At 42.2% G+C, this 15459-nt stretch overlaps 1 protein-coding gene across 2 annotated transcripts in view; it reads left to right on the top strand.

Moving 5' to 3' along the window:
* The window catches only part of LOC110501642 (immunoglobulin superfamily member 3), a 101028-nt gene extending 96555 nt beyond the window's left edge, over positions 1-4473 (top strand). For both annotated transcript variants that reach the window (XM_021579343.2, XM_021579344.2), the window contains exons 8-9: positions 18-446; positions 823-4473. In XM_021579343.2, coding sequence (XP_021435018.1) covers positions 18-446; positions 823-1073 — 680 coding nt within the window. In that variant the 3' untranslated portion in view covers positions 1074-4473. The remainder of the gene's footprint in view (positions 1-17; positions 447-822) is intronic.
* Positions 4474-15459: the final 10986 nt, after the last annotated feature.

Below are 15459 nucleotides of genomic sequence, written 5' to 3'. Positions count from 1 at the left end.
CCTCGCTCTCTCTGCAGAGGTGCGGTTGCAGGTGGAGGAGTCGGAATCTAACATCACTGTGTCCCAGTCTGGTTCCATCCGGTTGGGCTGCAGCATCCCTTCCCAGTCCTCCCGAGACTCCCGCTTCTCCGTGTCCTGGTACGTGGAGCGCCCCGAGGAGGAAGATGAGGAAGAGGAAGACCAGTTGTGTGTGTTCTCCATTGGACACGATGCCGTGTTCGGGAACGGGAACTGTAGCCCCACCGAGGAGGCGGGGCCTAACTCACGTCTGCAGTTTGAGAGGACAACCTCTGACCTCTACAGTCTCACCATCCAGGGAGCACGGCCCGCTGACACGGGGCGCTACTACTGTCACGTGGAGGAGTGGCTGCTCAACCCCCGCAACGCCTGGTATCGCCTGGCGACCAACAACTCCGGTGTTACCATCGTCACCGTGATCCAGCAGGGTAAATCAATCTAATGTTTATTTTTAACAGTGCTTTTTAAAAATAAAACAGATGGTACCACATGGTGAATAACAATGGCCTGGGGCTACAAAAACATTTCGGCTGCACTGCGTTTTTTTCCAACCAACTCCTCCCATTTGTATCATTCCACAGATGGCATATGAGATCATTGGCTCGTGCTGATGATTCTGGTCTTTGAGTTAGTACTGACACACTCACAGCTATGACTATAGACTGCTATAAGTAGCATGCCAAAGAAACATCAAACTACACCATAATGTAATGCTCTCCATTGATGTCATTTTTTCATCCATATCGCAGTCTCATTCAATTCTCTTCTTTCCCTTCTCTCTATCTTATCTCTCCTTCCCCACAGTCTCCACACTGCAGTCGGTGGTGTGCTCCAATGACTCTCTCTTTTACTTTATCTTCTTCTACCCGTTCCCCATCTTCGGCATCCTCCTCATTGCCGTGCTCCTGGTGCGCTATAAGAGCCGTAGCCACAGCAAGTCCCAGGAGGGCAAGAACGGCGCCCCCTTACTGTGGATCAAAGAACCCCACCTCAGCTACTCGCCCACCTGCCTGGACCCACCCGCCCTCAGCCTGCACCCTGGCTCAGTGGAGTAAGGAAACAACTCATAACCCTCCTCCACCCCGTACTCATCGAGGATCCAACCAATACCACGCCAGGGAGGGTCTACTTCGGACCTCCACCTGACCAACCACTGCTGTGTCCAAGCTGTCAGTCAATCTGTTCGTCCATGTATAACCCCGCCCCCCCGTGGTTGCCCCGGCTGTGCTGGCTGCCTGTCTGTGAGATACTCTGCAGCAGCCCTGTCGTGTGTGTGTGTCTGTGGAAAAGTGTGTTTGCGCCAAGTGTGCAGCCGTGTGTGTGTTTGGAAGTGTGAGTATATGTATCTCTCGCTCTCCTCTTCGTCCAGTGAAAAACATAGCTATAGTTATTTTTCTTTTTTTAAATTCTGTTTTTCAAAAGATGTCTGCTAGAATGATACAATCTGGGAACAAGAAAATGACTAGTCAAGGACCCTATATGGGCATACTGTTCTGTACTGAACTGAGGACGTAGTGAGGATGATAAGGAATCTCTCTCTGTGCTCGTTTGACTTAGCACTGAACTCAGATCAGTCCCTGCCTGGCCTTATACCTTGGTTACCATAGCGAGGGCCCTTTTCAAACTGACTCCAGCGCTGTGGACTAGACTCCCACAGAAACACACAAAGACAATTAGAAGAGATGTGTGCGTGACAATGTGAAAGTGTGTGTGTTCACCCACCTGTCTCCTCAGTGTGTTTGCCTTGGCAGACAGAGACAGACCTAGCGAGCCCATTGTACATTGCCACACACTAGGCATCGGTGTGAATGCACACCTCTTCTCCTCCTCTCCAAACAGAGTGAGAACGAGGGAAAGAGAGAAGGAATGAGGATAAATGAACATATTTTTGACATGAGGGATATTTCAGTGCCAAGAACTTATTCCAGGCTGTCCTCTGCAACAAATGTTTGAAGTTTAAAGGGGCGAGCAAAGCCGATTGGTTCCGAGGCACTCTGTAAATATGGCTGCCGACCCCATGCTGGGGGATTATAGGCCTTGTAGGCAGAAAGGGCGATTTTTACGCTTATGTTAAACCCGTTGAGTAGTTTCTGCATAAATGTATTGACACAGTGGGATTTATTGACTGAAATGAAATTCTCTGCCATTTCATACGCTGTCTGCTATTACTACCACATGCTGTCTTTAATAGACATGAATTAATGGGTACAAGCTGTGCAGCTCTTAGAAATTCCTGTAGAGGGGAGCTGAGCCACAAGACATATCATCACTAGAGATGTGTGTAGAGGTTAAGAACATGCATATTAAAACACACACACACACGCACACACACACAACCAGCTCTTTGGACAACGTGTAGAGAAAACAAAAGCATCCCCAAAAACGGATTACCAACACACCATGGGAATTAATATCATGTCTGATTTGATTTGGATTTTTTTGTACCTTCATTTATATATTTTTGTTATTTTATACTGTTTTGCATAGTTCATGTACATGTCTTTTTAGATTTCTCCAAGTACTGCTCTTCTACTTGTGTTGCCAGGCAACCAAAACACACAGATACAAAGTCATGATAACACTGCGTCCATAGTCACAGGCACTGAAATGTCGTAGATATAGAAATGCTAGATTAATTTGTTCTGCGCAGTCAGTGGCATCACATTGAAGATTTATGTTTTGGCCAGTGTGGAAACACTAACTAAATGCTCTATACCTGTATTGGAAACCTAGCAGCTTCACTATAGGATGTACAGTAGATTAACAGCGAGAGTCACAAAATTAACCACTTTAAGCTTTTGCTCGTCTTGTTTATTTATTGAAATGTACCGTGACACCTAGTTAGGATGTGTGAGCTTCATAGAAATGCATTAGACTGCCATAGATGACTGGACCGAAGCCGGCCTCTCGTGGACTGTGGATGTTTCCCCCTTACCTACAGTACACTTGGCAGAAGGGTTGGGAATCAGTCACATTCCCATAGTATGGAATGGCCGAGAGAGGAAATGTGACATTCCTGTTCCGTAAAATAACCCTTTCACTGCCAGACTGCTGAAAGCTCTCGTCATTCTCTTCTCAATCGTGTCGAAATGTATATTGCATGACAATATTGCAGGAAGCGTTTTGATGTTTTGTAACCTTCAAACTTTTTAGCGTCGTGTTTGTGTGACCGAGCGATGCCAAGCCCTTCACTTCCTGTGCCAAGTGTCAGACGGATCTACAGAATAGGAAGTCACTTTGAACAACAGATTTATGGGGGAGGGAGAACATCTTTTTGGTTGTTTCTATTCTTTTCCATCTGCCATTCAAATCCTGAGAGAGCGGAAGGCCTCATCACCTGCATTGGTTGACAGCTACAGTTGAAAGAGCAGCTCAAGCCAACTGTGCTCAACCCTGTCACAAACCCAAGACGCTAAGATAAGATCTGGTCCAACATCTGACCAGAGGTGGACCCTCATTTTAAACTTCAACAATTTTTCATTGGTTTTGCCACAATTCAGTGATAAGGAAATCAGCAAATCCCTGAGCAGCGTGCAGGATCTCTGAATCTAAACCAGGAAGTGGAGGGTGCGGCTTTGGTGTGTGTTGTCACAGTGCCACAGTGCGTAATTGGAGCTGTGTTGTACTCTGAACAGTGTTTTTGTAGTAATCAACATCCTTAGACGAAATCCTAAATGCTCTCCAGACGCTCCGACAGTGTTGTAGCTGCGTTCCGAGGGCTGCATGCAGTGACTGTGGCTCCAGATTTAGCTGGAAAATAACTGTGGTGAAGTGTTCAGTTCAGCCAGTGCTGCTTTTTTCCAGTGATGTATTTTTGTTATTTTTTCAAGTCTATGATAGTGCACTGAAATGAAAAGGAAGGCCATAGCTTTTTTTTAGACGCTTATTGTGTTTTTCGTGTATATGACATGTTTTTGTTGATTTTTATTCTGATATATATTCTATTGAATAGTAACCACTGCTATCATTCAAAAGGCACTTTGCTATTCTGTCAGTTTATTGCAATAAAAACATGTTCAGTGCAACATTAGGCGTTGACATTCCTCCTGACCCTTCTACATATTTCCTTCTATGAACCTCCAGACACCTGAGCAATGGAGCAAACGGAACAGCTGTACCCCCACTTTCAGAATAGGGGTACAAACTTGTTTTTGCACCCCCACTTTTTTTAAACCAGAAAATGATCATGAATCATTGTTTAATTTGTCATTTTCAATGATTAGCAATGTTAAGCTAGTTTGTATTAAAACCCACCCATTTTAGATTTGAATGAACAGATTGCATTTTTCACCACCTCTCCCCGTCGCCTCAAGATGAATGGTTTTGACCACAAGTTTTGCTTTGCTCCGGTGAGCCACTGTGTTGGTTCAGTGCAGTTAGAAAACATTAGTTGCACTACTGGTGTTTGAAATAAAAAAGGCACCTATTCAAAAGGTGTGATTTTAAGAACCAAAACACAATTATGTACGCTCTGCTTTTCTTTGTTTCTATTCATCAACTTTGGTGATTTTATCCTTTTTTTATATGAAGTAGCCTTTTGGAAAGCCTGTTCAATATTACTGGAGCTACATTATATTATTTTTATTGCAGATTCAGGGCTGCAATGTATGGATATATATATACACACTGAACGAAAAGATAAATGCAACAATTTCTAAGATTTCGCTGAGTTACAGTTCATATAAGGAACTTTATTTAAAAGTTATTAGGCCCTAATCTATGGATTTCACAAGACTTGGCCTGGGCCTGGGAGGGCATAGGCTCACCCATTTGGGAGCCAGGCCCAGCCGGTCAGAATGAGTTTTTCCCCACATAAGGGGCCCGCAGGTGAAGAAGCCCGGATGTGGAGGTCCTGTGCAGTCATGGTTTGGTCTGCGGTAGAGAAATTAACATTAAATTCTGGCAACAGTTCTGGTGGACATACCTGCATTCGGCATTCCAGTTGCACGCTCCCTCAAAACGTGAGACATCTGTGGCATTGTGTTGTGACAAAACTGCACATTTTAGAGTGGCCTTTTGTCTCCAGCGCAAGGTGCAATGATCATGTTGTTTGAACCACTTTGTGATATGCCACACCTGTCCGGTAGATGAATTATCTTGACCAAAAGATAAATGCTAACTAACAGGGATTTAAACACATAATTTTACAGAAATAAGCTTTTTGAGCGTGTGAACATTTCTGGGATCTTTTATTTCAGCTCATGAAAAATGGGACCAGCGCATTGAAATTCATGATAACGACAAATTAACCCTTTACACACGTGCTCATATACTGGTTGAAAATGTCACATTTGGACAAGTGGCTAAATTGGAATGCAGTGGCTGTACAGTAACATGCTATACATGACGTCAGAGTTCAAGGTCGCCGCTTCACAGCTCTGTATTAGAGGTTGACTGATTAATCGGAATGGCCAATTTAATTAGGGCCGATTTCAAGTTTTCATAACAATCGGAAATTGGTATTTTTGGGCGCCGATTTGACGATTTTAATTTTTTACCTTTATTTAACTAGACAAGTCAGTTAAGAACACATTCTTATTTTCAATGACGGTGGGTTAAATGCCTCGTTCAGGGGCAGAACGACAGATTTTCACCTTGTCAGCTTGGGGGATCCAATCTTGCAACCTTACAGTTAACTAGTCCAACGCAATAACGACCTGCCTCTCTCTCGTTGCACTCCACAAGGAGACTGACTGCCTGTTACGCGAATGCAGTAAGCCAAGGTAAGTTGCTAGCTAGCATTAAACTTATCTTATAAAAAACAATCAATCAATCACTAGTTAACTACACATGGTTGATATTCCTAGATATTATCTAGCATGTCCTGCGTTGCATATAATCTGACTGAGCATCTAAGTATCTGACTGAGCGGTGGTAGGCAGAAGCAGGCGTGTAAACATTCATTCAAACAGCACTTTCGCACGTTTTGCCAGCAGCTCTTCGTTGTGCGTCAAGCATTGCGCCGTTTATGACTTCAAGCCTATCAACTCCCTAGATGAGGTTGGTGTAACCGATGTAAATGGCTAGCTAGTTAGCACGTGCTATTAGTGTTTCAAACTTTACTCGCTCTGAGCCTTGGGGTGGTTGTTCCCCTTGCTCTGCATGGGTAAAGCTGCTTTGATGGTGACTGTTGTCGTTGTGTTGCTGGTTCGAGCCCAGGGAGGAGCGAGGAGAGGGACTGAAGCTATGCTGTTACACTGGCAATACTAAAGTGCCTATAAGAACATCCAATAGTCAAAGGTTAATGAAATACAAATGGTATAGAGGGAAATAGTCCTATAATTCCTATAATAACTACAACCTAAAACTTCTTACCTGGGAATATTGAAGACTCATGTTAAAAGGAACCACCAGCTTTCATATGTTCTCATGTTCTGAGCAAGGAACTGAAACGTTAGCTTTCTTACATGGCACATATTGCACTTTTACTTTCGCATTATTTACTTGAGGCTAAATTGATTTTATTGATGTATTTTAAGTTAAAATAAGTGTTCATTCAGTATTGTTCTAATTGTCATTATTACAAAAAAATATATATTTTAAAAATAAAATCGGCCGATTTAATCGGTATCGGATTTTTTGGTCCTCCAATAATCGGTATCGGCGTTGAAAAATCATAATCGGTCGACCTCTACTCTGTATGGGTTTTGACTGATAGCTGTTCTGAACTTGAGCCCCGCCCACGACAAGTTGCCACCATCCCTCCCATTAATTGGGCATCTTTTGCAAATGTTTTGTTGTCCAAGTGAAGGAAATGTTGTAAATTAAGAGGACTCAGTGTATTTTGAAAGATGAGACGTTGAGGATTATAATAAAATACCACTAAGGTCAATAAAGCAAACCAAACACCAGTGTGTCCAAATGTGCATGAATGAATGAATTATTTGTGTCAAATCGCCAGTTGGCAACCCATCACGTACGGGTTTAATTGACACAAAGACTCACAGGGATAATTGTGTTAATTCTTCCGGTGTTCTGTGCAGTACGCACCACAAAGGCTGCACTTCACATTCCCATATACAGTGTCTATGATCACTGTTTGATGTAGTTACAAGATGACATGGCATTATACCCAGGGATATCCTGAACAGAATGAGCCTGTGTTTGTTGTATTGTAAAGGAAATTTGCCATGGAACACGCATCTGAACGCACTCATGACTAGGGCTGTGGCGGTCACACAATTAATTCAGCCGGTGACTGTCAAGCAAATAACTGTCGGTCTCACTGAAATTGATCGTTGATTAAAACATTTAGCATCTCCTGGCTTCCACACGGCCTACAAGCCACTGATGCAAACCTTTGGAACATCTACAGTTGAAGTCGGAAGTTTACATACACTTAGGTTGGAGTCATTAAAACTTGTTTTTCAACCACTCCACAAATTTCTTGTTAACAAACTATCATTTTGGCAAGCCAGTTAGGACATCTACTTTGTGCATGACACAAGTCATTTCTCCAACAATTGTTTACAGACAGATTACTTCACTTATAATTCACTGTATCACAATTCCAGCGGGTCAGAAGTTTATAGGCTAAGCGCATGCTTCAAACATAGTGTAATTTGAATTGTCAATGATCATGGCCCTACGGATCCTCAAAGGCCAATTATGCAATCGATATGGTTAATATGTCATGAAATTAATTATATGTTCACATGAAGATAATTGAAACGGTGAAATGAGAAACGTCATTGTTTGCTAACTGATCGACTTTGATACCAAACTAATGGGGATTATAGATTGAATAACCATTCATTGTATTCTTTCATGATTTATGATAAATAGTTACGAGGCTAAATGACTCACGGATGATTACTACTGACTTCTTAATGAACTGGATTGTTGACTTCCCTAATTATGTTAATCATGACTGATTGTGATATGATCTTTGGGATGAGGAATTTGATCAGATACATTATTATTTGTTTCCTTTGTGATGCAGCACAGACTACTCGGTAAATACAGTGCCTTGCGAAAGTATTCGGCCCCCTTGAACTTTGCGACCTTTTGCCACATTTCAGGCTTCAAACATAAAGATATAAAACTGTATTTTTTTGTGAAGAATCAACAACAAGTGGCACACAATCATGAAGTGGAACGACATTTATTGGATATTTCAAACTTTTTGAACAAATCAAAAACTGAAAAATTGGGCGTGCAAAATTATTCAGCCCCTTTACTTTCAGTGCAGCAAACTCTCTCCAGAAGTTCAGTGAGGATCTCTGAATGATCCAATGTTGACCTAAATGATGATAAATACAATCCACCTGTGTGTAATCAAGTCTCCGTATAAATGCACCTGCACTGTGATAGTCTCAGAGGTCCGTTAAAAGCGCAGAGAGCATCATGAAGAACAAGGAACACACCAGGCAGGTCCGAGATACTGTCGTGAAGAAGTTTAAAGACGCGTTCTGTCTCCTAGAGATGAACGTACTTTGGTTTGAAAAGTGCAAAACAATCCCAGAACAGCAAAGGACCATGTGAAGATGCTGGAGGAAACAGGTACAAAAGTATCGATATCCACAGTAAAACTAGTCCTATATCAATATAACCTGAAAGGCTGCTCAGCAAGGAAGAAGCCACTGGTCCAAAACCACCATAAAAATCCAGACTACGGTTTGCAACTGCACATGGGGACAAAGATCGTACTTTTTGGAGAAATGTCCTCTGGTCTGATGAAACAAAAATAGAACTGTTTGGCCATAATGACCATTGTTATGTTTGGAGGAAAAAGGGGGACGCTTGCAAGCCGAAGAACACCATCCCAACCGTGAAGCACGGGGGTTGCAGCATCATGTGGGGGTGCTTTGCTGCAGGAGGGACTGGTGCACTTCACAAAATAGATGGCATCATGAGGCAGGACAATTATGTGGATATATTGAAGCAACATCTCAAGACATCAGTCGGGAAGTTAAAGCTTGGTCGCATATGGGTCTTCCAAATGGACATTGACCCCAAGCATACTTCCAAAGGTGTGGCAAAATGGCTTAAGGACAAAGTCAAGGTATTGGAGTGGCCATCACAAAGCCCTGTCCTCAATCCTATAGAAAATTTGTGGGCAGAACTGAAAAAGTGTGTGCGCGCAAGGAGGCCTACAAACCTGACTCAGTTACACCAGCTCTGTCAGGAGGAATGTGCCAAAATTCACCCAACATATTGTGGGAAGCTTATGGAACGCTACCCAAAATGTTTGACCCAAGTTAAACAATTTAAAGGCAATGCTACCAAATACTAATTGATTATATGTAAACGTCTGACCCACTTCGAATGTGATGAAAGAAATAAACCTCTCTGCTATTATTCTGACATTTCACATTCTTAAAATAAAGTGGTGATCTTTACTGACCTATTTTTACTAGGATTAAATGTCAGGAATTGTGAAACAGTTTAAATGTATGTAAACCTCCGACTTCAACTGTACATTATTTAAAGTCTAATAAATCCTTGTAATATAGTCTACACCTTGACAATAAATATTTTTTTTTAAAGACCGGTCTAAAGAAACAAAACATTAAATTTAGAAAATGTAGTCTTTCAGAATAACACACTGTTCTTATGTTTTAGGTCCTGATCTGGCTATGCCAAATGGCTGTGGGTTACACTAGTTCATTTAGCAGACAAGATTTGCTTAGAATTACGTGGTATTATTATATAGTATGAAGAATACAATTTTTAAAAAAAACTGAATAAAATAGAAAGGATATTTCCTCAACAATTTGAGGGAGTGCACACATGCGGCTATTCTATGTTGAGCGGTTAACATAGAAATAGGTACTCATATGCTTAATTTAGAGTTATTAATGCAACTTTAGTTCTACAAACGTTGGGCAATATGTTTTGATTTTTAATAGATTGTCAGGCTGGATGATGTGACTAATGATTTTGAAAAAAGTTGCTTGAAAGGCATGAGCTCTGCTTTGTTTTGTACACAGGTTGTACAGACTTCATCAGTCTTGCATTTACAATTTGACAAGCACTTTGCTAATGCCTCGAATTTACCGGCGGCATCCCTTTTGTGTGGCCGTAATGCACCCTAAAAAAAATGATGCCTTTGTTTCCTTGGCCCCGGAAGTGCTGCATTGTGCCCTCCTCCTTGAGTGCTGTCTGCTCCGAAGCACCTCACTCACAGGCTACAAGTGAAGACAGGCACATCGGGGACGCAACTGTGCGCGTCCTTATCCAATTCCGAGGTGGATATTGAAAGAATTGTCCACATTTACTTTGTCAGCCAACCAGATGAGTAGACCTAACGTACAGCAAAAGCACTAACCTATGTCAATCTACTATCACCCATAGTACAAAAGTTGACATTCTACTCTGTGCGAGAAATAGATATTCCAAACATAGTCTGGGACAACCACTAACATAATGTGGCTGACACAACAGATCAGAACGTTTAGCTTAAAAATGTTGATAGCCTAATGATTTATTTCTTCATATTATAAGTGCAGCAATGCACACATGGCAGTGTGCTCAAATGTTCCATTAGTGGGAAAACGCCATTATCAAAAGTGACCGCAAATGCAATTATTATAAAGGTGCATTTTGATGATAAATGATCTTCCCTTAATGTAAAACCCACGCGCTGCGTATTTATGCCAGTTAGGTTCTACACCCCTTGTAAAGTGGATAAATGTGCTTCATTTTTAAGAAGTTATTTGGCCACTATAGTTGTGATACAAACCCTATAGGGCTATGATTTGAAAAAGTCGCAAAAAAAGGGTATGTATTGTTTCTTGCCTTACGCTGGGAACCATTCACAAGTTCTAATATATAATTCACAAGTGAAAGGCTAATATTATCACGCATCAGACTATTCATGATTTAAGCTTGTCGTTACATATACAAAATAATGTGTAATTTGTTTTGATTTAAAATGGACCATTATCATGCACCTGTCTTGAAACCGGGAAAAAATACATGTCATCTATGCACTTAAATAGCAAATGGAGGAAGGTTTTCCTGTGGTTCATTTTCATGCCAGCCAGGTAGGCTATACTCCTGTAGTAAAGATAAACATAGTGCTTAATATTAGGAAAGTTGAGAGAAATATAGTTGGCCTAGCCTATAGAAAGCCGATGGGATCTTTTAGTAGGTCATCACTCGTTTCTCATGCAATTGCATAACCTATACAAAATGTTGAGCAACATGAGCTCTCATTAAATGTTTGGAGTACCAGGCAGTTAGCAAGTTCGGTAGGCTACTAATGACCATCAGCAGCATCAGAGCTTGGAGAAGCCTAATTACCATGACTAAACGGTCACATGGAATTTGACTGCCTTCATGACTCGTGACCGCAGGTGTTGCAGTAATATGGTCAACAGCCCTACTCATTACTCCCTTCTATATGCACAAATTACCATCTGCTTCTCTGAATTACCTTGTGAAAACCTAACACCACAAAGATCATATTTTATCATGTAGCTTGTCATGTTGGCAATAGAACAAGCTTTCAAATGATGCCCACCTGACCCAGATTGCGATTTATAATGGACCGTTTGATTGCGTAAACAACAGTAATTGTGTGATGGCGGTTATGCAAGGCTGTGTTCAAAACAACATGTGCTTGCTCTAGTTCCTCTACGGCACAGCTAGGAGAGCTCAAAAAAGCAGCTTATAGTGGAACTCTTCTTCAAGTCAAAAGTGCATTGAAAATATTTAGGGACTGTGCACACTCTGGAGAGGTGTGGCCACTTGAGCCGTGTTGACATTGGCCGTTTGAAGTCTCAAATCCTATTTATTTGCATATCCGATTTGAATCTGTTATTTTTCCTGCAGTCTGAACTGCTAAAAAAGCACATGGAATTGAAGCCACATTTCACATCCCCTTCGTAGGTGGTTGAAGTCCAATACAAATATGATTCTTGGCCACGGTCAAATCAGCTTAATTTGCCCAAAAGTGTTTTTTGACTTATTTGGCAAATCTTGTTGCTTGCTACCCTGTTTACAGTTTGACAAGAACATGTGCATTTGTGAATGCTAAACAGCTACCTAGCTAGCTAGTTGAGCACTGTGGCTAGCCAAAAAGGATCTGTTTTGAAAGTTGGATCATCTTATCCTTTTGAGGATTTAAAAAAGTGTTCTTACCCTATGATTTTGAACATTCAAAGCAACTGGGAAACATCCATGGCAGGCATTGTCACCTTAGCTTGCTACATAACTTCTGAGTGATAGGAAGCACGAGCAACACCAATCAACCTACACCACTGCAAACACATCCATCGTTACCATGACAACTAGCATAGCATTGTCAGCAAGTGACTGCTCTCTGAACACACACACATCCGATTTGGTCACTTGTAACTTGCTGTTTGGCCGGTCAGTAGTACAAAAAAAGACTTGGAAAAACAAAACTAATTTAACATTAAGGTCTGCAGTGTGAACAAGGCTTTGGAGATACCAGTATGACCTCTCACTCATACCCCTGTCATGTTGTCTTATGTTGCACCTATCCCTAATTGTTCCAAGAATGTTCTTATGTAACAATGTGTGGAGTATTTTCAGAGTTTGTTAAATGCGGCGTAAAGTACAGTTCATGTACATAAAATCACCAGTGTAATATTTGGATTCCGTCTTGTATCAGGCGTTGTCCTCACCTTTAGTCTAACAATTTTCCCATCATCTCCAAACTGTTCCCTTTAATTGCTACCATTGTGATGCATATGCTTTCCATATTACTTCAGCAAGATAAAAAGTCAACAATTTAGCCCAGGATATTTGTGAGTCACCGATTTTGGTAGGGCTTCAGACCTGTCAATCGATACCTAAGAAAAATAGGTGTTCTGTTCATAAATATGGATTCCCCGTTAAGAAACAGTATAATCCCCCCTGCCAAGCTTTTACACCCCCACTTTCAGACAGTCAGTCAACCATGCCCCCAGACAGACTATTTCTTTAGTACAAAGGAATTATTCTCTTCTACATGTTCCTTCCATTGCACTGTTAGTTTCTTCAGCTCTGTAGTGAAGGTTAATAGCCATGATGCAGGGGCACTGAGTGATTGTAGGATGTTGCCCTTGTGACAATGTGAGTCCATTTCTGCCTTTCCACCCATATTGCCAGGGGCATCAAAATAGCATCATGTGTGTGTCAGCCTGTCACAGGGATAAATGGTGCTCACAGGTCTCCCTTTGGTTAACCAGCCTCTTTCTGACGGCCTCAGCAAATAACATCACACCATTCATAACTCATCCTGACACACACACACACAGTATGCCGACTGTTGCTCAGACTACTCCATTAACAAAACCTTAACATTCCAAACACAAACACACTCAAAGTTTCCCATTTCCCCACACACACCATGACCAGTGAGGGTCAGACCAAATCCAAATCCCCCTAACCATAACTCACAGTGACAGAGGAAAAATGGCATTTAGTGCAGCAGAAATGATATTCCTGTGTGTCAACGTGATGCATGCACTATTAGTGGATCATAACGTTGGCTCAGTGGTACCCGGGTCCCCCTGTAGGGCTGGCTCTATGGGAAACCCTCTCTCCTATCTGTCACACAGCACAGCGACACAGCACAACACTGATGGTGTGCCATTAATAGCGGCATCACTGATGACATTGTTGATGCTGTTGTCAAATGTGCTCTGTCACAACTCTGGAGGACAAATAAATAATGCTCATTAGAGGACATTTCTCTGTATTTTTCCCTCTGTTCTCTGACTCTCACTCACTCATTCCCTCAAACACATTCTCTCTCTTCCCTCCAAACACACACACTTAAGACATGGCAAATAAATAATCAAATAGGCAAATACAATCTCACAGAGGACACAGACACCATAGGGCAATCATGGGCAGACAGCACTTAACGATCCAGAGCAGAGAAGCAGCAGGCAGGCTAGTAGATGATGATTCATGACCAGTGAGAGCGAGGAGAGAATACAGAAGGAGAGACAGGACATCTCCCTAGGTTACACTTCAGATAGGTAGGGGGCAGCATTCAGAACAGAACCTGAAGCACTCATAACTATGATCAAATATGTACAAGAACGTTAACAGAAATTAATGTCCCATAGGCGACATCAGGTATTAGTGGAGTCATCATAATGTGACTGTTGATCATGCCTGGAGCTTTTGTGTTTAACAGCCACAGTGCCCGAGGTTGTATTGCCTTTAAATAAGACATGGTGAGATATTCTACTCCGTTGTCAGATTGCATTGCACAGCGTTCTGTTACATGTCTACTCTTCTAATGCACTGTTCTGATTCTGTTCTACTTGTGCGTGTGACATGTGTGAGAGAGTTCCCACAGTAAGTGCTCTGACCCATGTCCTAATACACTGTTCAGGTTGTGGGGGCTGAGGCTTGGAGACGGAGGTAAATCTATTGATTTATCCGCTGTATCAGCTGGTCTCCTGAGTGTAGCTCTGTGTAAACGCTCTCTGCCAGGAGGCTGGGGATCAATAGCTGTATACAAATAAAGTCCATTGAACAAAGACTATTTCCTGTGAAGAGCAGCGAGTGACGTGGCCGGCGTCAGGGCAAACAAACTAAACACCCACACTCTTCCTGTTGTGAGCTCTTCTCTCACAGCTCTGCGCGTGGCGAAAACAATAATGCTGCGATCTCATCCATTATGAATTAGAAAACATGAACACACACACACACACTCGCAAAGATAGCAGTAAGTCTTGGCCCATATATAATAGATGATAACTAAAATCCTGTGTACTTCTGTTGGGTCTCTGCCTGGGATGGGGTCGTTACCAAGGCAGCTCCCCCGGGACAACACGGTGCACTCGTTCAACACTGCCATCCCTTTTATTGTCTCTGAGAAAACCTCATGGCTCTGGGTGGAAGTTACCCTTTGACACGCACAGATCTAGGATAATCTTACCCTCCTATGAATCCTATCCTTACCTGTTGAGGGGGGTGAAACTGACCGATCAGTGCCGAGGGCGAACGTAATAATACTCCACATGTATGCCTTGAATAGCTCTGACTAACGTCTCACCAAGTCAAGGCCATTGCCAAAGCAGCTACTTCAGCACCACCTCAGTTCCAGGACAGTGCTGGAATAATGGAATATGGTCCCTCACACAAATTGTGGGCTCATCATATCACTGCTACAGTGTGCCTACCCCGTAGGCCCTCTCCTAAAACAACTGAAAACAGAGGGGAACTATGGAGCAACCATGACAAACGGGCACCCCGTGTCACTGCGCCTCTCGTCCTCTGTGAATCACCGCCACGGCCTTCCATGAATCCCTGCACACTCCACTCCGCCCGGGGCAAAGCAAAGAGATCGTTTGTAATGTTATTCTAAGCAATTAAAGTTTTTTTTTTTTTAAATCATTAATTAGACCAGTGTTTCCCAAACTCGGTCCTCTGGACCCCAAGGGGTGCACGTTTTGTTTTTTGCCCTAACACTACACAGCTGATTCAAATGATCAAAGCTTGATGACTCGTTGATTATTTGAATCCGCA

This window comes from Oncorhynchus mykiss, chromosome 22 (assembly GCF_013265735.2).
Source record: "Oncorhynchus mykiss isolate Arlee chromosome 22, USDA_OmykA_1.1, whole genome shotgun sequence".
Taxonomy (NCBI): domain Eukaryota; kingdom Metazoa; phylum Chordata; class Actinopteri; order Salmoniformes; family Salmonidae; genus Oncorhynchus; species Oncorhynchus mykiss.
Note: the sequence above shows the minus strand (reverse complement) of the source record. Positions and strands in the feature narration are given on the sequence as shown.